This window comes from Cucumis melo, chromosome 1, assembly GCF_025177605.1.
Source record: "Cucumis melo cultivar AY chromosome 1, USDA_Cmelo_AY_1.0, whole genome shotgun sequence".
NCBI classification, from domain to species: domain Eukaryota; kingdom Viridiplantae; phylum Streptophyta; class Magnoliopsida; order Cucurbitales; family Cucurbitaceae; genus Cucumis; species Cucumis melo.
Genome location: NC_066857.1, coordinates 23271585 through 23297715, shown reverse-complemented (window position 1 = coordinate 23297715; position 26131 = coordinate 23271585). Strand labels below are relative to the sequence as shown.

The 26131-nt window shown below is 38.1% G+C and overlaps 2 protein-coding genes across 4 annotated transcripts; one reads left to right on the top strand and one right to left on the bottom strand.

Moving 5' to 3' along the window:
- Positions 1-9550: 9550 nt before the first annotated feature.
- On the top strand, positions 9551-12187 carry LOC127148490 (uncharacterized). Its single transcript, XM_051082346.1, has 3 exons — positions 9551-11259; positions 11336-11429; positions 11513-12187. The coding sequence occupies exons 1-3, from the start codon at positions 9551-9553 to the stop codon at positions 12185-12187; spliced, it is 2478 nt and encodes an 825-aa protein (XP_050938303.1).
- Positions 12188-19828: 7641 nt separating this feature from the next.
- Positions 19829-24843, bottom strand: LOC103489734 (deoxyhypusine hydroxylase). 3 transcript variants are annotated; one of them, XM_008449022.3, is made up of 8 exons: positions 24472-24843; positions 23948-24081; positions 23616-23851; positions 23349-23487; positions 22859-22985; positions 21987-22105; positions 21811-21877; positions 19829-20282 (listed from the first exon to the last, which is right to left on the bottom strand). In XM_008449022.3, exons 1-7 carry the CDS (start codon positions 24644-24646, stop codon positions 21845-21847), a joined length of 963 nt encoding a protein of 320 aa, XP_008447244.2. In that variant the 5' UTR covers positions 24647-24843; the 3' UTR covers positions 19829-20282; positions 21811-21844. The 3 variants fall into 3 exon arrangements, with proteins under 3 accessions (XP_008447244.2, XP_008447242.2, XP_008447241.2); XM_008449020.3 differs by having other exon boundaries at positions 19829-20252; positions 24472-24841; XM_008449019.3 differs by having other exon boundaries at positions 19829-21877; positions 24472-24841.
- Between the last annotated feature and the right edge of the window lie 1288 nt (positions 24844-26131).

Genomic DNA, 26131 nt, shown 5'->3' with positions numbered 1-26131 from the left:
CTTAATTTACCAAAAATAGGTGGGAGGAGCCAAAATAAGCTTGGCGGCTCGGCTGGAAAATAGGGCAGGAACCGGCTCGGCTTGGAGGCTGGAGATCGGCTCGGCTCGCGGTGCAGACAGGCGCGGCTCAGCTTGGACAGGAACTACGCGTGCGGCTCGGCTTGCAACAGGAGGGAGACGCGGCTCGGCTACGCAGAAGCGCGCGGCGCGGCTCACACGCGGGTGCACGCGGGCGCGGGTCGGTTTCCGGAATACGGCGCGCGTTGGCTCGGGTCACGGAGCGGGTCTTCGGTCGGGTCTGATCTTCGCGCAGAGTGACGCTGACTTCCGGACTCGGGTTGCGCGACGGGTTGCGGTGGTCCGGCTTAAATGCGGCTTCGCTCGGCGGCTGCGGACGGGGGCTGCTCGGCGTCGAAACGAAGCGACGCGATTCGGCTTCGGCTGGCCGCCACGATTCGGCTTGCAGACGCGATGGGCTTCGGCTTCGGCTTGCGACTCCCGACTGAAGGCGGCTTCGATCCTTGGCGTGCGGCGGCTTCGATCCTTGGCGCGCGGCGGCTCGACGTGGACCGATCTTCGACGCTGCTGGGAGACCGGCGTGCGGCGTGCGGCGGCGGCGTGCGGCGGCGACGTGCGGCGGCGCGGAGGGTGGCGGCGGCTAGGGTTTCCCCTTTTTTTTTTTTTCTTTTCTTCTTTGGGGAGATGAGGAGTCTCACGTCTCCCAATGCCTCTTTTTAAAAGAAATCCCAAAATAAAAAGAATTTAATAGCCCCCTTTTCCTCTCTCTCCACCCTTGACCCTTTCCAAGGTAATTAATTTGCCACTCCATTGATTTACTAATTTACCCCTAACTTCAATAGTTTATAAAAAAGGAAACAACTTTAGTTTAATAAGGATAATATTAACTACACTTAGTATTAATATTATTAGTGGTCCAAAATAACAAAGGAAACCGAAAAATGTTGGGCGTTACAATCTTCCCTCCTAAAAAAAAACTTTCGTCCTCGAAAGTTCTAATCCTCGAACAGCTCGGGGTGCTGGGCTCTAATGTCCTCTTCTTTCTCCCACGTTGCCTCTTCCACTCCATGGTTTTGCCAAAGGATTTTGACCAGTGGAATTTCTCGACTGCGAAGCTTCTTGACCTCCCTTGCCAGGACCTCGACAGGCTGCTCCTCGTAGCTCAGATTCTCGCTAACCTGCAGTGGCTCGAAGTCCACCACATGTGTTGGGTCTGCGACATATTTCCTCAGCATGGAGATATGGAATACGTCGTGCACTGCAGCAAACGATGGGGGTAGCGCCAAGCGGTAAGCCACGGGGCCAATCCGCTCCAATATCTCGAACGGCCCTACGAAGCGTGGGCTCAGCTTCCCCTTCTTTGCGAACCTCAGAACACCCTTCATGGGTGCAACCTTCAGAAAGACCATATCTCCCACTTCAAACTCGAGGTCCTTACGTCGTACATCAGCGTAACTCTTCTGTCTGCTCTGGGCTGTCAGCATACGAGCTCGGATCTTCTGTATGGCTGCGTTGGTCGTCTGCACTAATTCGGGGCCTAGCATCCTCTGCTCTCCAACCTCGCCCCAGCAGACAGGGGATCTACAGCACTTGCCATACAGAGCCTCGAACGGTGCCATACCGATAGTAGCCTGGTAGCTGTTGTTATAGGCAAACTCCATCAGATGCAGATGGGAGTCCCAACTTCCTGAAAACTCTAATACGCAGGCTCGCAGCATGTCTTCTAAAATCTGGTTCAATCTCTCTGTCTGACCATCAGTCTGAGGGTGGAATGCCGTGCTGAAGTCCAACCTTGTACCTAATGCAATTTGAAGTCCTTTCCAGAACTTCGATGTGAAACGGGCGTCTCTGTCTGAAATGATGGATACGGGTACTCCATGTAGTCTCACAATCTCTGTCATATATAGCTGCCCCCACTTACTGGCAGTGTAAGTGGATTTCCCTGGCACGAAATGGGCCGACTTCGTGAGTCTGTCGACCACGACCCAGATCACCGTGTAGCCCCTTAGGGTCTTGGGCAGTCCCGTAATAAAATCCATCGACACACTCTCCCACTTCCACCCTGGTACACTCAAGGGTTGCAACAATCCTGCTGGATGCTGCCTAGGTGCCTTCACCTGCTGGCACACCAAGCATCTACTGACAAAGTCTGCCACATCCCTCTTCATGCCCCTCCACCAATAGACACTCCTTAAGTCCTGGTACATCTTCGTACTCCCAGGGTGCATGGTAAACGGGGAACTGTGAGCCTCAGTCAAAAGCTCCGTCTTAACTGCGCTGTCTTCCGGCACACAGAGGCGTCCTTCAAACATAAGGCCATCGTCAGAGGATATGGAGAAGCCTTCACCTTGCTCTGTCTCTACCACGCGACGCTTCTCTGCCAAATAAGGATCATTCGGCTGAGCAGCAATGATCTTTTGCCTCAAGGTTGGCTGAACTGTCAACTGAGCCAACTGTGCGGTAACCTCACCTACTGAGACTGCAATCTCTGCCCTCTCAAAGTCCCTGAGTAAGGGGGTCTGCTTGGTGATTAGCGCTGCTGAATGTGCAACTTTCCTACTTAGCGCATCAGCCACTACATTCGCTTTACCTGGGTGGTATAGGATCTCGCAGTCGTAGTCTTTCACCAACTCAAGCCACCTCCTCTGCCTCATGTTCAACTCCTTCTGGGTGAAGAAGTACTTCAGGCTCTTATGATCGGTGTAAATCTGAATCTTCTCACCGTACAGATAGTGCCTCCATATCTTCAGTGCAAAGACTACAGCTGCCAACTCCAAGTCATGGGTAGGGTAGTTCTGCTCATGGATCTTCAACTGGCGGGAGGCATAAGCAACTACCTTACCTTGCTGCATCAGGACACAGCCTAGTCCCTTCTTGGAGGCGTCACTATAGATTACAAAGTTTCCCGAACCATCGGGCACTGTCAGGACTGGTGCAGTCACTAGCTTCTGTTTGAGCTCCTGAAAGCTCCTCTCGCAAGCTGGGCTCCAGACAAAAGGGGTTCCCTTCTTGGTCAACTGGGTCAACGGGCTGGCTATACGTGAGAAGTCTTCCACGAACCTCCTGTAGTAACCTGCCAAGCCCAGAAAACTTCGAATTTCACTAACCGTGGACGGTCGGGTCCAGTTGGTCACCGCTTCAATCTTTGCGGGATCTACTGAAACTCCCTCACTGGAAACCACGTGGCCAAGAAACGTCACCTTCCTTAACCAGAATTCACACTTGGAGAACTTGGCATACAACTTGTTGGCTCGAAGGGTCTCCAAAACTTGGTGTAAGTGCTCCTCGTGCTCAGCCTCAGTTTTTGAGTAAATGAGGATGTCGTCAATGAAGACTATGACGAACGAGTCTAGAAACTCCTTAAACACCCTGTTCATCAGATCCATGAATACTGCAGGAGCGTTAGTCAAGCCGAAAGACATCACAACGAATTCGTAATGTCCGTACCTCGATCGAAAGGCCGTCTTGGGGATGTCACCGTCCCTAATCCTCAACTGGTGATAGCCTGATCGCAGGTCGATCTTGGAGAAGACGGTGGCTCCCTGCAACTGATCGAACAGGTCATCAATCCTGGGCAAGGGGTAGCGGTTTTTGACTGTCACCTTGTTCAGCTCTCGGTAGTCAATACAAAGGCGCATTGACCCATCCTTCTTCTTCACGAACAATACTGGGGCTCCCCAAGGCGACACACTGGGCCGGATGAAGCCTTTGTCCAGCAACTCCTGTAACTGGACCTTTAACTCCTTTAGCTCAGCTGGAGCCATTCTGTAAGGGGTCCTCGAGATAGGAGCAGTGCCCGGCTCTAACTCGATGGCGAAGTCTACCTCTCTGGGAGGCGGAAGTCCTGGGAGTTCGTCTGGGAAAACGTCGGGGTACTCTCTTACCACTGGTTCGGAAGATAGGGAAACTTCTGGCTCTCTCACATCCACTACGCTTGCCAAAATACCCCAAGTACCCTGGCTGAGTAGTTTACTAGCCTTCATGGCTGAGATGACCTTGGGTATACATACCATGCCTGCCCCCCTGAATTTGAAACTAGCCTCGGAGGGAGGGTTGAAGACAACTTCCTTGCCATAACAGTCTATATTGGCATGGTTGGCTGACAGCCAATCCATGCCTAGTATCACATCAAAATCCTGCATGTCTAACACTAGTAAGGTCACGTCTAACATACGATTCGCTATCTCTACTCGACATGCCTTTATTTGTTCCTTGGATAACAGGACCTCCCCAGATGGAGTAGAAACCGACAAAACACTACCCAAAGGCTCTACCTCTAAACCCACATGCTGAACGAAAACGGAGGATATAAACGAGTGGGATGACCCAGAGTCAAATAGCACAAAAGCATAGTGCCCCAAAATTGGGAGCGTACCTGTCACCACAGTGCCAGCTCGCTCGGCCTCCTGCCGGGTAGTGGCGAAAACTCTCCCCTGCTGGGCCGCAGAAGGCTGGGGCGGTGTCGTCTCAAAGGGTTTCCGAGGACACACATCAGCAGTATGCCCCGGCTGTCTACATCTGAAACAGACTCCACTTCCAGCCAAACAACGACCTCCGTGGACTCTCCCACAGGTAGTACAAGCGGGTAGCTCTCTCAGCGTCCTCCCGGCTGCTGCAAGCTCCCGTCGGTGTCTCTGGAAGACACCTCCTGACCTCAGTGTTCGCTGCGGTGCTACGTCAGGCTGCGTCTCAACCTTTCTCTTCTGTCCCAAGGCTGACCCTCTGCCGGCAGCCTTAGACGCATCGGCTCTCTCAGGCAGGCTCAAATCCAGTGCTATACGTAGTGCATCAGCATGCGTGGCTGGGCGGAGAGCTCTGACAATGCCCTGAAGGTCTAGCCTGAGTCCTCTAACAAATTTCTCCGTCCTGGCAGCCTCATCTCTTACCATATCGGGAGCAAAGCGGGACAGCATATCGAACTCGGCGTCGTACTGCTCCACCGTCATGTCGCCTTGCTCCAAGTTTAGGAACTCTTGCAGCTTGGCGTGCTTCACATTGGCGGAGAAAAACTTAGCATAGAAGTTCTCCTTGAACTGCCCCCATGTTATTTTGCTTACATCGCCCCCTAGCATTCTCTCCGCGGTCTCCCACCAGGCGGTGCCCCTGTCCTCCAAGAAGCAGACTGCACCTTCTGGTCTTCTGGGCACTTCATGTACCGGAAAATAGTCTCTATGGACGTCAACCACATTTGGGCCTTTGTGGGGTTGTCCGTGGATCCGTCAAAGGTCTTGGGATTATACTTCCTGAAATCCCGTAAGTGTTTCGCCTCGGCCGACAGTTGAATTGGTACTGGTTGAGCTTCCTCAGGGGCTGGAGGAACAACGGCTTGGGCCTGAGCAGGGGCGGCCTGGGTCTGAACAGGGGCGGCCTGGTTCTGCTGGGCGGCCTGGTTCTGCTGGGCGGCTAGGAAAGGCGCCAAAGCAGCTTGCAGCATGTCCTGATAACGCTGCTCCATTGCGGCGAGATCCGCCTGGGTGACCGGTGCGTTTGGGTCGACTGCCGGTGCAACAGGTGGCGCCTCCGGCTGGCCACGACCGGCTCCTCTGCCTCCCCTACCACCTCCTCGGCGTGTACCCCTACGTGGCGGCATTCTCCCTAAAATTTACCAACAAACTTTTCACCACAAGAACTTAACGCCCTATATCTAGGTCTTAGACTATTCAGGCAAAATTGTAATCTTAACATTAGCAAGGCTTTAGACATACCTGGCGAGTGCCGAAGGACCGTATAGCCATAGGGTGAAGTAAAACCAAAACAAAAAAATGACTTACATCGTAGGTCAGTCTACAGAACCTAAAACACTGTGCTCTGATACCAACTGTAACGACCCAACTCCTTATGCTGAATCGAAGTCATTACTAAATATAGAACAAGTGGTTTAAGTCTAAAAATTTTATTAAAAGCATACGGTTCAAGAAATTCATTTATAAAAACATAAACAAGGTAGTCATGCAAAAATGTAAAAACGTTCTGAAATCCTACTCGGGCCCTATCTACATAAAAGATAGTGAAAAATAAAAAGTACTCAAACTCAAATGCTAAAATCTGAAATAAGAAATAAGCGGAAGCGGTAGTCCCTATGGCCCTCCTCGGTCTCACTTCGGGTCGCTCGCCAGCTTGCCCTTGCCCTTGCCCCCGTCCTCTACCTGAAAACATGAAATGGAGAGAATGAGTATAAAAATACTCAGTAAGGGACCCACTACTAGTCCCACTAGGTGCCTGTTAACTTCCTGTTAGAGTCCTGATAACTGGTACCCAATCTCTGGCACGTTCCCGAACACGTGCAATCATGCGCTCCCGTAGGAACGTAACTCTGGTCTTCGGTGCCCGGGGACACCTAGGACAGTCGGGATGCGAGGACCCCGTCGAGTCACTCGAGTCATGTCTAAATCATGCTAGACTGGCGTCCCGTCGGACCACACAGTCCTCAATAGGTGGTGATCCCGAAGGACACCCATGCAGGTACGACTCTAACAGAAATCAAGCTAACAGGTACCCTAATTGCAGTAAACATACACATGGCATCAGCATATAACATGTCACATAATCATTTCTACATTCTCCGTCCCGACATTCGTCGTAACCATAATGGATCTTGCCACACATAACAGGCTATAGCACAACTATATCGTCATTTGCATCATACTAGCGTTTATTTCAGGCATCATACTGTCAAATCCTCAATATGCAACATAGGGCATACACAGTCTCATACTTCAAACATGAAACTAGTAGTAGAATCTCTTACCTGGAGATTCACTCGACGAGTCCTAACCGCAAGACACGTGTGCTTTCCAAGCAACGGGATCCTAAATATTTAATAACGCCAAAGTTCGTAAATAAGTCACCAACGGCTAACGGTTAAAACTCGGTTGAAATAACTTACCCCAGAAAAGGTTGCAGTGGTTGAGCCCCTACTGAAGAAAATCTCCCGCTGCAGCAGTTACTCGGTCCAAGACGTTCCTTAGGAAAAATAATTTAATTTAGTCCAAATTAAATTATTTAGCGCCCAAAACATTGGGTCGTATTGGGGAAATGCCCAAAATAAATACTTAATTTACCAAAAATAGGTGGGAGGAGCCAAAATAAGCTTGGCGGCTCGGCTGGAAAATAGGGCAGGAACCGGCTCGGCTTGGAGGCTGGAGATCGGCTCGGCTCGCGGTGCAGACAGGCGCGGCTCAGCTTGGACAGGAACTACGCGTGCGGCTCGGCTTGCAACAGGAGGGAGACGCGGCTCGGCTACGCAGAAGCGCGCGGCGCGGCTCACACGCGGGTGCACGCGGGCGCGGGTCGGTTTCCGGAATACGGCGCGCGTTGGCTCGGGTCACGGAGCGGGTCTTCGGTCGGGTCTGATCTTCGCGCAGAGTGACGCTGACTTCCGGACTCGGGTTGCGCGACGGGTTGCGGTGGTCCGGCTTAAATGCGGCTTCGCTCGGCGGCTGCGGACGGGGGCTGCTCGGCGTCGAAACGAAGCGACGCGATTCGGCTTCGGCTGGCCGCCACGATTCGGCTTGCAGACGCGATGGGCTTCGGCTTCGGCTTGCGACTCCCGACTGAAGGCGGCTTCGATCCTTGGCGTGCGGCGGCTTCGATCCTTGGCGCGCGGCGGCTCGACGTGGACCGATCTTCGACGCTGCTGGGAGACCGGCGTGCGGCGTGCGGCGGCGGCGTGCGGCGGCGACGTGCGGCGGCGCGGAGGGTGGCGGCGGCTAGGGTTTCCCCTTTTTTTTTTTTTTCTTTTCTTCTTTGGGGAGATGAGGAGTCTCACGTCTCCCAATGCCTCTTTTTAAAAGAAATCCCAAAATAAAAAGAATTTAATAGCCCCCTTTTCCTCTCTCTCCACCCTTGACCCTTTCCAAGGTAATTAATTTGCCACTCCATTGATTTACTAATTTACCCCTAACTTCAATAGTTTATAAAAAAGGAAACAACTTTAGTTTAATAAGGATAATATTAACTACACTTAGTATTAATATTATTAGTGGTCCAAAATAACAAAGGAAACCGAAAAATGTTGGGCGTTACAATACTGAAATTTTGATAAGCCTTATTTTTTACCTATTGTTTCATTTTATTTGCTATTACTATTAGTATGAATTGTGAGAAATCTTAGCATACTTATATTTTTTTTATTGATTGACCACATCTTGATAAAAATAATGTGAATCAACTATGATTTATGTCAATTTTTTAGATAGAAAACAAAAGAATAAAGCATAAGTAGTAGGTACACTCATTTGCTTGCACCTTTCACAAATTATATAAAACGTCCTTTTGAGTTTTGAATGTTTCAGTTTGTGGGGATTAATGAGATATCTCTTGGTAATAGTAAGGCTATCAATAAGGGCATAGTGATAATTAGCTACAAGTGCTTTTGTTATAGATAAGATTACATTGAACTGTTTGACAAGGTTATAAATAAGATAATTAGCTATAAGTGCTTTCGTTATAAACAACTTACAAATAATGATAATTAACTAAAGTGTCAACATTGATCATTTTTAGAGATTCTATGTATGGTTTTGAGTTAGAAAGATAAACTTAGACATTTTGGGTGTTTTTTTAGGTCGGTTTGACATTGAATTATCCCTTATCCACTTAAGCTAATATTTTATGGTAATTCCTACAGGGTTAACTTTTTGTTCATTCTATTTGAAGATGAATAGGGATTGGATTAAACTAAAAAATAGATTTTCAAGTCATTATATTCATGGGGTTGCTCAATTTATGGAAGTGGCTAAGTGTCATGTAAACGATGGGGAAAACTAGGTGCCCATGTAAGTATTGTCAAAATTCAATGACACAAACATTGGACGGAGTAGAGCGTCATTTATTTATGTACGGAATATCCTCTGTATATAATAAATGGGTTTATCATGGAGAAGCAACGAACTTAGCTCGATTTGAACGGGGTGCTACTTCATCAGAAGGTGATACATTAAGTAGAGAGGCTAATGTTGGCGACGAGGACGATGATATTTTAGATCTTTTAAATGATTTGCAAGGATCAATGATAGCAAGGGAAGAAGATTTTGATGATGGGGATGGTTTTGATGATGAATTTCCAGAAGATGACAATGAAATGGATACTAGTAACATTTTTGAGGAGTTGATGAAGGAAGCACGTAACCCGTTGTATCATGGATGTACCAAATTTTCATCGTTGAATTTTTTGGTGAAGTTAATGCATATCAAAGTTTTGAATAATTGGAGCAACAAATCGTTTGATATGCTACTAGAATTGTTGAAAGATGCATTTCCAGTCGGTACATATATACCTAAATCATTTTACGAAGCTAAGAGAAAATTATGTGACTTAGGGTTAGGATATGATTCCATCCACGCTTGTAAATATGACTGTGTACTATTTCGAAAAGAATTTGCTAATTGTCAAAGTTGTCCAGTATGTGGTGAATCTCGATATAAAACAAATAGTGGAAAAGGAAAGAAGATTCCAAATAAGGTTTTGCGTCACTTTCCATTAATTCCAAGGTTGAAATGATTGTTTTTATCAAAACATATTGCTTCTGAGATGAGATGGCATAAGGATAAACGAGTTGACACAGAGGATGTTTTACGACATCCAACTGATGCTGCAGGATGGAAGCACTTTGATAAAGAATTTCCTCAATTTGCTTCAGAGCCAAGAAATGTTCGTTTAGGCTTAGCTTCAGACGGTTTTAATCCATTTGGGAATATGAGTACTGCATATAGCATGTGGCTAGTAGTGCTTATACCATACAATTTGCCCCCTTGGAAGTGTATGAAGGAATCCAATTTTTTCATGTCTTTGCTTGTACCTGGACCTAAATCTCCTGGAAAAAAGCTTGATGTATATTTGCAGCCCTTAATTGATGAGTTGAAAGAGTTGTGGAATAATGGTGTGCGGACCTTTGACTGTACAGATGAGGAGTACTTTCGATTACATGCATGTTTGTTGTGGACCATCAATGATTTTCCTGCATATGGTGACTTGTCGGGATGGAGTACGAAAGGATATCAAGCATGCCCTACTTGTAAAGAAGATACGTCAAAGTTTGGGATAAAAGGAAAAATATCTTTTATGGGACACCGACGTTATCTTTCTTCTGATCATATTTGGCGTCGAAGTCGACAACATGACGGTAAATTCGAACGCAGACCTCCACCAGTTGTAATGAATGGAGATGAGATCTTACAACAAGTAAACTCCATCAACTTTCCAGTGTTAAGTAAGCATCCATCCAAGACGAATATGAAAAGAAAGCGTACTATTAATTGGAATAAGAAAAGTATATTTTTTGAACTTCCGTATTGGTCTAAACTTCTTTTGAGGCATAAGTTGGATGTTATGCATATTGAAAAAAATGTTTGTGACAACTTGCTTGGCACTTTGTTAAATATTGATGGTAAAACAAAGGACACAATCAATGCCCGTTTAGATCTAGAGGACTTGAATATACGAAAGGAATTACATTTGCAAAGACAAGGAACTAAGTTGATAAAGCCACATCCTACGTATACATTAACAGGAAGCGAAAGAATAGACTTTTGTAAGTTCTTGAAATCAGTTAAATTTCCTGATGGATTTGTCTCAAACATATCACGATGTGTAAGTGTCAATGATGGAAAATTATGGGGACTTAATACTCATGACTCTCACATTTTACTCCAACGACTTATTCCTATTGCTGTACGAGCATACTTACATAAGGATGTGTGTACAACTGTAGTTGAGTTATGTAATTTTTTTCGTGATCTGTGTGCGAAGACAATACGTGTCAGCGACCTGAATCATCTGGAAGCCGATATTGTGCTCATTCTCTGCAAACTTGAAAGAATTTTTTCACCTGCATTTTTTGACATAATGATACATCTTGCAGTTCATTTACCGGCTGAGACAAAGATTGTTGGTCCAGTAAGCTATAGTTGGATGTATCCTATAGAGAGAAGCTTGCGTACATTAAAACAATATGTACGGAACAAAGCTCGTCCTGAGGGTTCCATAGCAGAGGCATTCATTATGAATGAATGTTTGACCTTCTGCTCGATGTATCTAATAGGAATAGAGACAAGATTCAATAGGAATCCACGAAATGATGACTCAATGAATAGACAACTTGGTTGTGGGGACTTTGATGTGTTTAAACAGAATGTGCGACCAATGGGGGGGTCAGTTGTGAGGACGCTATCTGAAGATGAGAAGAGAATGTGTCATTGGTATGTTCTAAACAATTGTTGTCAAATAGAATCGTATCGCAGGTAAATTTTGTCAATTCATATATTGTATATGACTAAGTCAAAATTCTTTTTAATGTTTGATATGATTACTAAGCAGAGAACATTTGAGCTTGATAAACACCAGAGGAGAGGATGTATTAGATTTATTTCGAAGGCATCAATTAGAATTTCCTAATTGGTTTAGAACTCATGTAAGTGTTGTTTTTAGTTTCAAAGTATATTTTTTTACTATTGAGCTATTAGTAGTTATTCTAACCTACATAACATTATGTAGATGTATTCATTACGTGAAAGAGGTGAAGCATCTGATGATCTTTACTCCATCGCATTAAGGCCTATTAATGAAGTTCGCACTTACAGTGGTTGCTTTGTAAATGGATTACGTTTTCATTCAATAGAGCGTGATAATCGTCGGACTACTCAAAATAGTGGAATCATGGCATATGGAGAAACCAAAACCGACAAAACGAACTATTATGGTGTATTGCAAGAGGTCTTGGACTTAGAATATCTTAAGTGTAGACGTGTATGTCTTTTTAAATGTAATTGGTTTGACACATATGTCAAGAAGAATAAATTTCGTTGTGATTTAGGGTTTAAAATAATCAATACTTCTCGTTTTTGGTACACTGATGACCCATACATATTAGCTACTCAAGCTGTGCAAGTTTTCTACATTGACGATCCAAAATTACGCAGTAATTGGAAAATTGTGCAAATTGTCCAAAATAAACAAGTATGGGATATCCCAGAATCTGAAGAAGTAGAAGATGATAGATTTGAGTTGTTAGAAGCATGTAGTTCAATTGGGATTGATGAATCCATACATGATATCCCATTTTGTAGAGGCGACGTTGAGCCTACTATTGTTGATCATAAAGAGACAGAAAATCAAGATCAGTCCCGAATTGACGATGACTTTATAAATGATGAAACTGAACAACTATAATCTTCTGATTCAGATGGTAATGAATAAAGGATATATATTATATTCTTATGACATAATTATTTTAACATCTAACCACTAATTATTTATTTTGTAGCGTAATGGTACGTCCAGATCAAACACGATTGACATTGACTGAAGTTGAGCAAACAAACACTCCATCAGTTGATCCTTCCACTCCATCAGGTATTAATATGATATGTAAGTTCATTACTTATACATTACTTAAATTATCTAAATCTTTTTTTACTTTTAGGATCTCAATTAGGAACTAAAAAGCAAGGAAGGGGTGTGAGAGAGTACGGTCGAAACATAGAACTAGATAAGTTTGTAGAAAAACATGGGAAGATCAAGATAGAGATTAATGAAGATGAAGGAAAACCAGTAACTACTTTTGCCCCTAAAATTGCGTTAGGCATTGGTACTGCAGTTCGAAACACTATTCCATTAAGTTGTGAGAACTAGAAGGCGGTACCTATGGGCGTAAGGGAGCTTGTGATTGATCGGTTGGAGGTACGTTTATGATTCTTTTATGCGTTCATATACTATTTTACATGTAAAAGCGATCCATTTATATATATATTATTGAATATACAGACACATTTTGAATTTGATCCCACTAACATGGTTGTGAGAAAATACTTGGAAGAAAAGATGCAGAATACTTTTAGAGAATTTAGAGCAGATTTGCACAAATATTACTGTCAATTTGATGATTCGGTTGAAGCCTGCGCCAATCCACCAAATAGGATAACACATGAGGATTGGAACATGATGTGTGATAGATGGGAAACAGATGCATGGAAGGTATGTTTTTCTTAGTTCAAAAAATTATTTTACATGTATATTATGTTGTTCTTATCACTACTTTAATTAGAAAAAACGAGAGACAAACAAAAGAAGTCGCTCTGCTGTCAAGTTCAACCATGTCACTGGAGCTAAGTCATTTCTCCAAGTTCGACATGAATTGGTAAGATGAATTGTAATTATCTTTTGTTTTATTGTATGAGTATTGTAATCTTAATTGCATTCTTTTTGTAGAAAAAGAAAAAAGGTTGTGATGTTGATGAGATAGAAGTATTCCATGAAACACACTTTCGCGAAAAAGAAGGATGGATTAATGATAAGGCAAAAGATGCATACGTAAGTTTGTTTTATCATGACTAAGTAAATTCATGTGTTGTTAAATATATTTAATCTAACTATATCTTTCATATAGTTGGAAATACAACGAATCATTACAAAGTCAACTGAAGCTGGTGTTCAGACGATTTCTACTGCGAAGGCATGCGAATTTGTATTAGGGAGTCGCTCAATGCAAACTGTCAACCCAAGAAGTGGTGAATTGTTAAGAAGCAATGTGCCATCTACACATGAGAAAGAGAAGAACGAGATGGCATACCTTAAAGAAGCTAATGAAAAGTTAACCCATGAACTTGCAAAATGGGAACAAAGGTGGGCTAACATAAAGAAAAAGTTGGATCTACGAGAGGAAGAGGAAGGGGAAGAGGAAGAGGATGCACCTTGAAATACTTAGGTATTTTCCTAAACTAAAAAATAAAAAACTTTTATTGTTAAAGCATGTCTCAATATTATGTGTGGCTATCCTGCAGTTACGGTAGCCAATAATGCATACCTTTCACATTTATTTTTGTACTTGAGTTGAAATATTTTGTGGCTATCCTACAGTTACGGTAGTCAATCATGCATATAATGACATTTAACACCTATTTAGCACACTTTTTAACACACTTTTTAGTTACACTTTAGTTTCAAAGTTGCACTTGGGCATGTAAGTGTCGTTTTAAGATTTAAAATATCACCTAGACACTTTTTGAGGACTTTTTAGGTAGATTTTGGGTTTGAAAATCACACTTAGGCCATATAAGTGGTTTTGAGGACTTTTTAGGTAGATTTTGTTGTAACACTTAAAGTTGGACTTGGGCATGTAAGTGTTGTTTTAAGACTTGGGCACATGAGCATATAAGGAATTAAACATAATACACCTATTTAGCACACTTTTTAGTTAGACTTTAACTTCAAAGTTGGACTTGGGCATATAAGCGTTGTTTTAAGACTTGGACACTTGGACATATAAGAAGTTAGAGATAATACACCTATTTAGCACACTTTTTAGTTAGACTTTAGTTTCAAAGTTGGACTTGAGCATACAAGTGTTGTTTTAAGAATTGGGCACTTGGGCATATAAGGAGTTAGAGATAATACATCTATTTAACATACTTTTTAATTAAACTTTAGTTTCAAAGTTGGACTTGGGCATATAAGCCTTGTTTTAAGACTTGGGCACTTGGGCATATAAGGAGTAAGAGATAATACACCTATTTAGCTATATAAGGAGTAAGGAACTTTTCTATCTTAAATACATGTCATTCTTTTTTTTACTTGTTTCATACTTGATTCATTTGAAACAAGTAGTTACTTGTTTCCTTATTCATTTTAATGTATCTTTTTCAGGTTTATGTAGTTCGAAGAAGTAAAGAAGATACTATTTTTTTGAAGACTTGACTGAGTTACGTTAACCATTTTTTGTGTATCTAATATATTTTTTTTTTGTTCATTTTGGTATGCCAAAATGAAATTTAATATAGCTTAGGTTTATATATTTCGTTATTGCAATTAAAGAATTATGGTTTGTCATATTTTGACAAAGTATTGATGTTTGAAAATATTTGCATATTTGAATTTTTTGTTGAAATGTTTGATATATTTTGTTATAAACAAGAAATTCATTATATATTTGAAAATTAATTTAGAAGCATACAATATTAATGATAAATATGAAAAATTAAATTTAGAAGCATACAATATCAATAATACATACAATATTAATTGATATGACACATATTTGGCGACAAATTTAGCTTGTGGAGAAAATTTCTTTTCGACGACAAAAATCTTTTCGTTGGCAGAAACAGCTTTTGCCCATCAAACAAACGTGGCTAGAAGGTTTATTTTTGCCGATGACATGATGATTGTGGGTAAAAATATCTTTTTGCCGACGTTTTCTTCGTGGACAGAAAATTTATCTTTGCCGACATCATGATGATCGTGGGTAAAAATAGCTTTCTAACGACGTTTTTACCGTGGCCAGAAAGACTATTTTTGCCGACGTCATAATTATCGTGGGCAAATATACCTTTCTGCCGACGTGTTTTTCATGGCGAGAAATTTCTTTTCTAGCCACGATATTAGTTTGCGTCGGCATTTTTACCGACGAAACGAAAAAAACGTAGCCAAAGGAAAAGACGACGGTGTTTCGACCACGTACCATGCCCACGTAGAAAAAACGTCGGCAGAAGCTTTGCCCACGTTTTTCGTAAGAATTGCCCACGTTTTTTTGCGTCGGCAAAGCCCAAAATCCTTATAGTGAATCTAGGGTGGAACAAAGTCTCACATAGCTTCCATAAATATTGCACATCAACGATGACAATGTGACACTATATTTTCATAAGACATGATCATGATTATTTACACCATGTAGAGGTTTCTAAAAAGAAAAAAAGAAAAGAAAAAAAAAAAAGCAAACTTTTCAACATGCAATGCAACATGGAAAACAGATACACATAACTTCAATCATTAATTATAATTAAAACATACAAAGAAACATCTATGTTTGTTGAAGCAACTAATTTTCAAAAAGAAATAATGATGATAATTAGAGAGTAGTCATAAACCTTTAAAATGAAAGTGGCATATATATGTCTAATCAAAGTAAAGTAACTTTATCAAAACCAATTATAAAGCAAATTTATATATATATATATATATATATATATATATATATATAAGATATGAGAATGCTCCTATTTCTAAATAAAGATGTTTGTCCTAGTCACACATGAGCAAAGATTCTTTCTTTAATTGTTGAGAACACCTAACTTGGACCATCAACATCTAATAATAATGGTCACATGATAAAATGATAAAAGTGTTAAAAGATTTGAACTTAAACAACAAAATGTCGTGAGCAAGTGGATGAGAATGTGTGCATGTAATGACAATATATACTTGGAACTTTTGAAATAAACACAAATATTCTATCTACACCCGAATAGTGTCATTCCAATCCATATAAAGTGGACTAAATGGAAATAATTTTTATCTATAAAGTTGACATGATGTTGTTCTCTCTAACAAATCAAGATATAGTGGCCAACAAGTTCAAATGGCTTAATGACCCTTTGTCTTTCTTTATGGTTGGTCACTTTCAAGATCTATTAATATCCAAAACTACCTGACAACTTAACCATCCATATGGGAAAGAGGTGGGTGAAAGACATAATTATTAGGGTGGGTATATGGAGCCCAAAGAAGTGAACCCTACATGTTAATGGGTGTGGGTGACATTACAAAGTGACTAAGTCAAACCCACTATGTGTAACTTTAACCTTTCATGTTTGGATTATATATTATCCTATCTTATTCTATGTTAATGGAAATAAAATTTTTCATTTCCCTCCTCACCTACAAAGGTAAAAGTAGAAATAAGGAGCAAAAACTCATCTCAAATTTAAGAATCATTTTCTCTGTAAAAGAATATCTTTATTCTAATTCAGTTTAGTACTTCGATGTTTTAGATTTGGTCTCTCATTTTGGATGGACAATGAGATTAGATTTTAGGCAATGTGATTCTTACAAAAGTAACCATCACGATATTTGTGACGTTTAGGCACATTTGCTAACTATGTCTAGAAATTATGTGATCTATCTAAGTTTTTTATTTTTTTTAAAGTAAAAACTCCCACTTTACCTAAATTAGAGCTTGATCATAGTAAAAGCTTTTTTGTTTTCTTTCATTTCTTGAGCTTTGTGTACTCTATCTATTTCAATCTTTAAACTTCAAAAGAGAGAAGAAAGTGAGGATGTTGTAATCATTTGGAAAAGTTGAAGTCCTTTTTTCCATAAAATGTAGGGTATTTTCAAAGAATAATAGATAAGATCATATGCATGATATATGATAAAGATCTATATATCCAAGAAAGAGTTGAAAATACTATTTGGAAAACACATTAGTGGGAGAGAAATAAATTATTATTAGTTGAACTAATTGACATAAGTATTAAAAAAAGAAGGAAAAAAAAGAAAAGAAAAAGAGGCTAAATTATTGAAGGTGTGTGGTTGTGAGGCAACCCACAATATGAATATATATATATATATAGCTTTTACACTTCAAACTTTTTATTACGACTTTGCTTAGAATAAAAGATATATTATTTTGAAATATAAAATATAAAATTACTATAAAATATTTTGTTATATATATATATATATTGTGAGACTAAATTAAAAAAGAAGAATAATAAAAAGAAAATAATCATTATTTTTCATTTTTTTATTAAACTTGTCTAAGTTTTCCAAAAAAAATCCTAACATCTAATTTTAAAAATAGATAGCGGTATCTTTTTAAAAAAAAATTTCGTAGCAACATCAAAAGAAACATGGACAAAGAAAAAGACCTTTTGATCACGATACATATCCATAAAAAAAATAAAAAAAAATAAAAAAAAATAAAAAAAAAATAAAAAAAAAAAAAGTCGTCAAACATTTATGCTCATGTTCTTCTTAAGATCTACCAACATTTTTGTGTACCGATAAATACCAAAATTATTATAGTAATTTGATTATATAATACAAATAATTAGTGTTGATAATTGTAAGTTAAATACAAAGATACTATCGTAAATCCATTTTCTGTTTTTGAGTTCTTGATTTGTAATTAATTAGTTAATTGTTGAATTTCAAAACAATACAGAAGAATTAAAACAACACATAATCCACTTTTGTTTTGTTACCGAAGAGTTACGTTAGATTTACGTACCAATCAAAATTTCAAACGAAGACAATACATTAAACTTGAAATATATATGATATATATTCATATACTTAGATTTCAACACTATAACGTGAGGATATTTACAAAATAAATGCTCACATAAAAAAAAACAAATCAACACTCCTTCTAAATCAAATTGATTCATTTAAGTCCACACCGAAAAAACAAATATTTTGGTAATGTCATTGTTGGTGTAAAGCCGAAGGAAACGGCAGTTTAGTTCAAATTTAACATAAAAAGACAAAAAGGAATTAATGCAATGAACAAGAAATGATTGAACCCATGATTGAACTTTGAAAAAGGAAAGGAAATAGGAAAAGTTGAATAAGAGAGGGAAGAACCACACATAAGGTTAATATTGGAGATGAGGATGAGAGATAGAAGTCGGTGTATGTTTTGTTTAACTTTTCAAAGCACCATTGCTATCAACTAACTTCATCGATAAAACGCATCAATTATCTCAAACAATTAACTCTAAGCTCTACTTTATTAAATTCTCATAACCAATAAAGATTTTCTAAATATAAAATTAAAATTATTAGCTTATAGCGTGTACAATAGTAAACATTTTTAATAATATATATCAAGCTAAATAATTCTTCTTACGAAATTATATTTGAGAGTGTAACCAAGTAAAAAATGTTTTTATTTTAAACGATTTAAATAAAATAAAATAAAAAAGTGTTGAAATGAAAATGAAGTTTGAAAACACTTTTATTTCCCTGGTGAGTCCAAATAGGTGATAAATTTGAGAAATAGTATGCTATTTGGTTATTTTTCTCAAGTAAAAGAGAAGAGTTAATTTAGCACTATATTTTAACCCTATAATGTCTGAGAAGAAGTGAAGTGAGTGAATTTGTTAGATAAAATCTTACAGAAATCTTAAGTTAGTTCAAGATGATTTTAGATGGATTTTATGAGCTTTTACAACTGATTTAAGAAAGTTGAAAAAGATAGGTTGATGCGCTTGCATCATCAATTGTTATAGATATAATCTTACAGTAATAAAATAATGTACAGAAACTCAAATAACACAATAACTAAAATAACTTATTCAATACCTCCCTTCGATAGTACATAATTTCTTCCATTCTAAATAATCTTAAAATTAGGGGATTGTCTACAACATCACATACAGTATTTTAAAAAGAACATTCTTAAAAGAAAGAAGAAGATAATAAAATACGGTACAGCCCTCTCCATATACACACACAATCATTCATTAAATAAATAAATAATTGACAAGTTTTAATTTGAATCATTAACAAAACACGTGGAAATAGAGAAGTTTAAAAAAAAAAAAGAAGAAAGAAAGAAAGAAAGAAAGAAGAAATTAAGGAATGCTGAGCTGGACGCAAATGAACAATGAAGCAAGTGGGACCCAGCAAGAAAGGAAAATAAAAGAAAAGAAGGTGAAAAAAACAGTGCCACCCGCGGGTTATGTCAACGTCAAAATCAACAAATACCCTGGCGACACGTGGATGATAATCCAAAAATAGTGTGCGGCTGTTTCTTTTACTAATTACTGTTTACTTTAGTCAGTGTCGTGAGAAATCCGAAATAAGCTGCTTGATAGTAATTATCAGACCTTGTACTTTCTTCAACTCAATGTTGTTTTCGAATCTACTTCTAAGTTCCCTATCAACTTTCTTTTCATCTCTCTAAACTTTTATCAATGTTTGAGTTTGATTGAGCTGTTAGTTATTAATTTAACCAATACTATACTAATCATATCTTACTAGTTTCTCATTTGCTTCTCATTTGCTGCAGTTTTTACTATCTCAAATACGTACTATTATATGATAACAAACTTCTTTTCGTCACAAACGATCGAATTAGGTCTAACTCTTCCTCTCTCAAATTCTCTTAATAGTGCTACCAACAACCTTTCACAGAAATCTGATAATGACCGCCACAAGAGTATTACAAGAACAAAATGGAAAAGTGCTAGAAATAGAAAAAGTTGGGTGATGGAAATTGATGGATTTGAATTCTTAGCTTCATGCCCCCACCCTTTTACAGCCTCCGTACTAGGGTTTCTCGAAGATCCTTTTTGGGATAAAAATTGTTGAGAATAAGCTCGTAATTACTTCCAAAACTGCTGCATTTCTGTTTTTTTTCTTTTTTTCTTTTTTTTTTTCAAAATCTGCACAGTTTTCTTGCAATTCTATAGCATCAGAAATTGCAACCAAATGATGATTGGGCAATTATGATCTGAAAGTTGATCCAGGATAAGTGCTCCATCTATTATGGCCAACAATTTTAATAAAACAAATATACTAATTCTCTGATTTGCCAATTCATTATTACAAGATACCATATCATTCAATATAGTATCCGAGTGAATGAAGCTCAAACGAAGATTTGGTCCAGAAATAAAAAATTTGGATTCAATCCATGAATGATGAACCTATCCAAAAGAGAATCTTGAGAGGACATGTTAAGAATATGTTCGAAAAATCAAAGAACCTCATAATTTTATCAACATAGATGGATTACTCATCTACTTCTCTCATATTATCAAGTGGTTTTGAGATGAAACCTCATATTATCTAATATTTCCCTCTCCTCTCATTCCCCCTTTTTCGATAAGGTATCCATGTTCCAGATAGCAGCCACAGTGCCACCTTTCTTAATAGTGTAATACCAAGGTCAATTCAGTTACACTGTATTTTTCCAAGAACCCTTCAAAGTTTGAAGAATTTGGTGAAAAAGTCCCTTGCTTTAGATCAAAATGATGGAAGCCAAATTTAGAGGCAACAACTTTCTTCCATAGACAGGTGTCTTCTTTATATGTGTTTATAAACATCTTTTTGCGCTTAGAAACACTTGTTTAAACAGTTACAAAGACAAGAAATCTCTAAAACCGATTTAGCCAAAACTAAAGCATTTTATGTCCATTAATCCCTAAAGCCTCCTTCTTGCCTCCAACGGGCGCTTGACGACACCCCATCTTAGGTTGGGTAACTGCGAACCTCCTTTGTGAACTTCCAACTCTATCTTATTTTATAAAGTGACAGCTAAAATATACAGATCCTTCTTAAGTTAAGTTCTAACCTTGGAAATCGATTTCAGTTTCATCCCTCACATCTTAAAAGCCTAAATTATACCCCATTTTTTCTATTCAGGTTAGGTATTTTATTTCAAGTTTTTTTTTTAACATAAAACGATGAAAGCATTGATGATAAAATTGAAAATTTTACGACGATGATAACCTTTTGTATGGTTTAACTTATTATCATTTAGTTTTTAATCTCTCTAATTTTAATTAAAGTTTTTTTAAAAAAAATTAGTTGAAGTTTTATCAGGAATGAACTTCCTAATCCTAAATGTTCCACCTCACTATTACTACTCCAAAACTTACAAAAGCCTCGGTGCTAAGGCATCTCTCAAATCTAAATAAGAAGGCCAAAGTCAGCAATCAATCAGGCTATTTAAAATGTGTCCTTTTATTTTGTTTTGTTTTTCAGTTTTTTTAAAAAGAGAAAAAAAACATTTAGTAAAAATAAAAAAATAATAATAGTATGGATAACCTAATGACAGGTTTAAGAACATATAGTTTTCTTTTTCTATGACTTTAAAATTTCTGCTCCTTTTCATTCCGGTTGGGAAATATATATATAAATATGGCATATATGCCATAAATGGAATAATAGACACAGCTAATTACTGTATGTATTGTTCCAATCTGGCTGATCTCCAGAAAATAACATGCTTTCAGATTCCAAGTACCTATATAAGCAGACAAAAAGGAGATGGGGCTGCTTCTAACCTTGCCAATTGATGCTACTTGATGTTGTTGCAACTTATTGCACTTGGGGAGATTGCATGAATAGGAACTGCACGGTGCATTATTTTGGGTTACTTGAAGGTCTGATAACCAAGAGTCCAAGACAATATGGAAAAATATATCCATTCAAATATGGTCATGGAGTCGAGAATATATACCTCAAATGATCTTCCCAATCTTTCGTATTCCAGCATGCTTAGAGCAACCTCACAACTCTGCGAGACTATAGGCTCAGGATCCTTCGAAAACTCCTTGAGGAGTGCTATGCTTTTTTCATCTGTAATTTCAGTGAAAAAAAAATTCCAATTAATAGTGAAGCAAAATGCAAAAGAGACAACAGCTAAAATTGCCACAAGGAATTGGAAGTTGGGTGCTGAAAAAGATGTTGTCAATGGAGTGCAGTAACTTGTTACTAATAACCATAGCAAGTGAGATATGAAGGAGAAGATGGGAGCAAGTATCAGCTACTTCCATCCATTTCCTGGACAAGAATCTTGAACTCCATCATGGGTTTCATTATCCATGAAAAAATGTTCATAATAGAAAACATAAAAAGATAGGGTACAAGTCCTACTTTGATCCCTAACTTGAATATTAAGGATTATTTAATTAATTAAGAGTCTCTATAAACAATTAAGAAAATGAAAATTCCCTTGCAGCATGTCTGCCTATGTTCTTCAATATTTAACAATTTCACTCTCTGTGAGGCAACTTTTTTTTAATGTGACTCACACTTTAGCCTCAAAAGAGCTATTACGCCTCAAAGCATCTAGTACATCAAGAAACACTGCATATCAGATATGAAGTCTTGTATTTCATCATATAACTATAACCAAGAACCATTTGCATAACAAAGGCAGATCAGTTTACTTTTTTCAGGATTCTTTACGAAGCACTCAATAGAGTTGGATTATATTGTAGTTCTTCTTTATTTCTTAATATATTTTAGATCTTGATTCTTGTTAGGTAGTGTCCTAACACAAACCAAAGAAGGAAAAGAAGAATACTTATGGATGCAGAAGAATTATACCAGCAATGGAGCCAAGAGCTTCTGCAGCCTCATGTCTAACCATTGGATGCTCTTTAACATCTTCAAGTATATCAGAGAGAGCATCTGAAGCTGCTTTCTTTTGCAATTGGCCCAATACATAAGCAACCTAATGAACATTCACAGAAGTATTAACATCCAAGTCAGGAAACAGTATCTTTAAAATGTAGCATACTGAGCAATCCACCTTAATTAATTCAAAAGATCGTTCCACCTTAGTTATACATCTTTGTTTCCTATTAAAAAAAACTCTTCTAAAATCTCTTGAATTTATTCCCAAAGGAAGTAAAAAAGTTATTTTAGAAAAATGGGAAAACCCAGCAGCAAACTCCCTAATTGAATTGTATAGAGATTGCTCATAATGGACCAGAGTATGTTTCAAACGAGAAAATAAAGAAAATAGTGTAGAGAAACGTTACAGTTAAAGCTTCATCATTGCCATTATTTCGTAAAGTTTTAAGTGTAAACAAACCTCATGCTTTAGCAGAGCACTTGTAGAGCTTAAAGAATCAATAATCGCAGTTAAAGCTTCATCATTGCCATTATTTCGTAAAGCAAAAAGCGCTGCATACCGCTCATACATGCCTTTATCTTCATCCAGAAGAATTTCCCTTCGAATGGATAAATGAGAGAAAAAAAGTGATCAGGAAAGCACGGTTATCTAGAAGCTACTGTCAAGCATATCCTACTTATGCACTGCAAACAGTATATCGCATTCTTTGCAGTTTCCTTGACATACCTCAGTTGACCTACAGAGGCACTGGAAGAAGCTGGTGCAGCTGGATCAACAGACAAAAATGGTGACTTTTCAACTGTAGATGATTCATCTTCGTTACCAGAATCTTTCAGTTGCTCTATTCGCCTAAGAGCCAATTCACATGTCTCTTTAACCTCTTGTGCAGGATCTAAAGCCAAACTCTTTTCTAAAAATGGAATATTACTCTCTAAGCCAATAGCTCCTAGAGCTTCTGCTGCCTACACCATTACAAATCAAAATGACAGATTAGACTAACAGAACACTCGATCCAATTCAAACACACAGCAATATCATCAAGGGGGCTCCAATTTCACCTCATGCCGAACAATGGGGTGCAAAGAAAGATCATTAAGAACCGCCACCAAAGCCGGGATGGCATCTGCATCTTGCATTTGGCCCAATGCAAATGCAGCCTCATGAGCCAACAAATTCGAAGAATCTCTAGTTGCTATGCAAACAAAATAAGCACCATAAGTTCTTTCTCAATATTCTCTCTTTTGCAGGCTTTACACGGTAACACCAAAATATCTCTCAAGCTCTATAAGAAGAGGCTAGTATCTCTCGAACTCTATCAGAGGAGGCTTGAGGAAATTTAAGACCTTTTACATTTATTTAAAAAAGAATATAGTACATAGCTTATCATGTTTTGAATTTTCACTTATGTTTATTCCCAGCAGCAAATTTAACAAGGTTTTTAATAATACTGAATCAAAATTTTCAAGTATCAATCGAAGATTATCATTTATTTCGAGAACTAATCAAATGGGGGGATAAGAACAAAAAAGAACAGATTACAAAAACAACTGGAACTGCAACTGTTGAGTAAAATTGAACTGACCAATAATGAGAGCATTGCGAGGGGCAGGGCCTTTGAGGTTGCGGAGGGAGAAGAGGGCTCGGAAGCGCTCTGCAATGGGCAAAGAGGGGTCGTTCAAGCGGTCGCAGAGGAACTTCTCCATATCGGAAGAACAGGAAAAGAAGGAAACATCGCCGTGGCCATTGACGGAGGCCATGAAATTGGAGCTTTGGTAGTGAAGTGAAATTGGAAGAAGAGGTTTGAAGAGGAAAATCGTGATGTTTGAGCGGTGGAATTTTTTGGGGATTTTGAGGTTTTAGGGCAATTTCGTAATTAGGTTGCGGACAATAAACGCGGGGTTTTTCATTTTAGGCTAAATTTTACCAAAATCATATATCACACACAAAGTTCTGAAAGTTTTGAAAGAAAGAAAATGTGTCGTTGGTCTCTACTTTATTTAGGTTATTTGGAGCGGATTAGGACGACGACTATAATAACTACGTCTGTCTAACTATAGTATTTAAAAAACCTTAATTACTTGTGATAAACAATATTTTAAAATTTTATTTGCAATTTTTACTATTTTCACATTCATCATTTTTTTTATTATTCACTACCGTCTTAATTATTTATTTTTTAAACTAAAATAATCTACCATACAAACACAAACTATCATAACTCAACAATAATAACTTATGATTATAATATCTCACTTTTTACCCAAAACACCTCATAAGTTCTTAAAAATCGGTTTCATAATTTTCTCAAATAACTTTATTCTTCTATAGTAAATAATTATATGCCATTTTAAAATAGAAGAATAACTTCTTAAAAACATATCTTCACTAAAACTATTTTAAAATTTTAAATATCTTTTCCAAAAGGCAAACAAAAAGTACCTCTATAACTTTTAAAACATATTTTAAAAAATTTAAAGACTAAAAACGTAAATTTTAGAAATCCATGAATCAATTAGGTTTATTTTTATAAACTTAAGGACTTGAAAAGATATATTTTTAAAACTTAAGAACCAAAGCACATATACTAAAATAATAGTTTTTCGGATAAATACACTTTTGTAGTTTTGTAAAATACAAACCTAATGCCCGAGTATGGGAAGTTGAGCCCAAACATATTTCCCTTCCTTACCCTGTCTTCATTTCCTTCTCAATTTCTTTTGCCTTTATAGATTGGATTTATCTTTGGTCCAAAATCATCCGTACAACTAACTTTATTAGAATATATATATATATACACACCACACCCATACTATTAGTATATGAATACAAACTGTTAATACTTGTTCGAAAAGTATATTTGAACTTACAAAAATTGCATTAATACTTTTAGCCTTGAAAAAAGAATGTAAAAAATGTATGAAGTAATTTGTTTTAAGATTTATTGAGTTTGAAAAACCCTTAAACAAATTAAATAGATATTATCTTTTTTCAATAAAGATGCTATTTCTTTTTTCGTTTGTCTAATTATTACACCAGCTCTTCCGCAATAAAATATAAAACCAAAGCTTCAAGTTAAAACATACATTAGTTTCTATCATAAGTTGGTCAATGTAACTTAGATTACAAAATTTAAGGTATTTTAGATATAAAAATCAATTTTACATCTAATATATTAGTCAAAATAATTTTTTTTTTTTAAAAAAGGATATATTAGTTACCTATTCGATACAAAAGTTAAATAT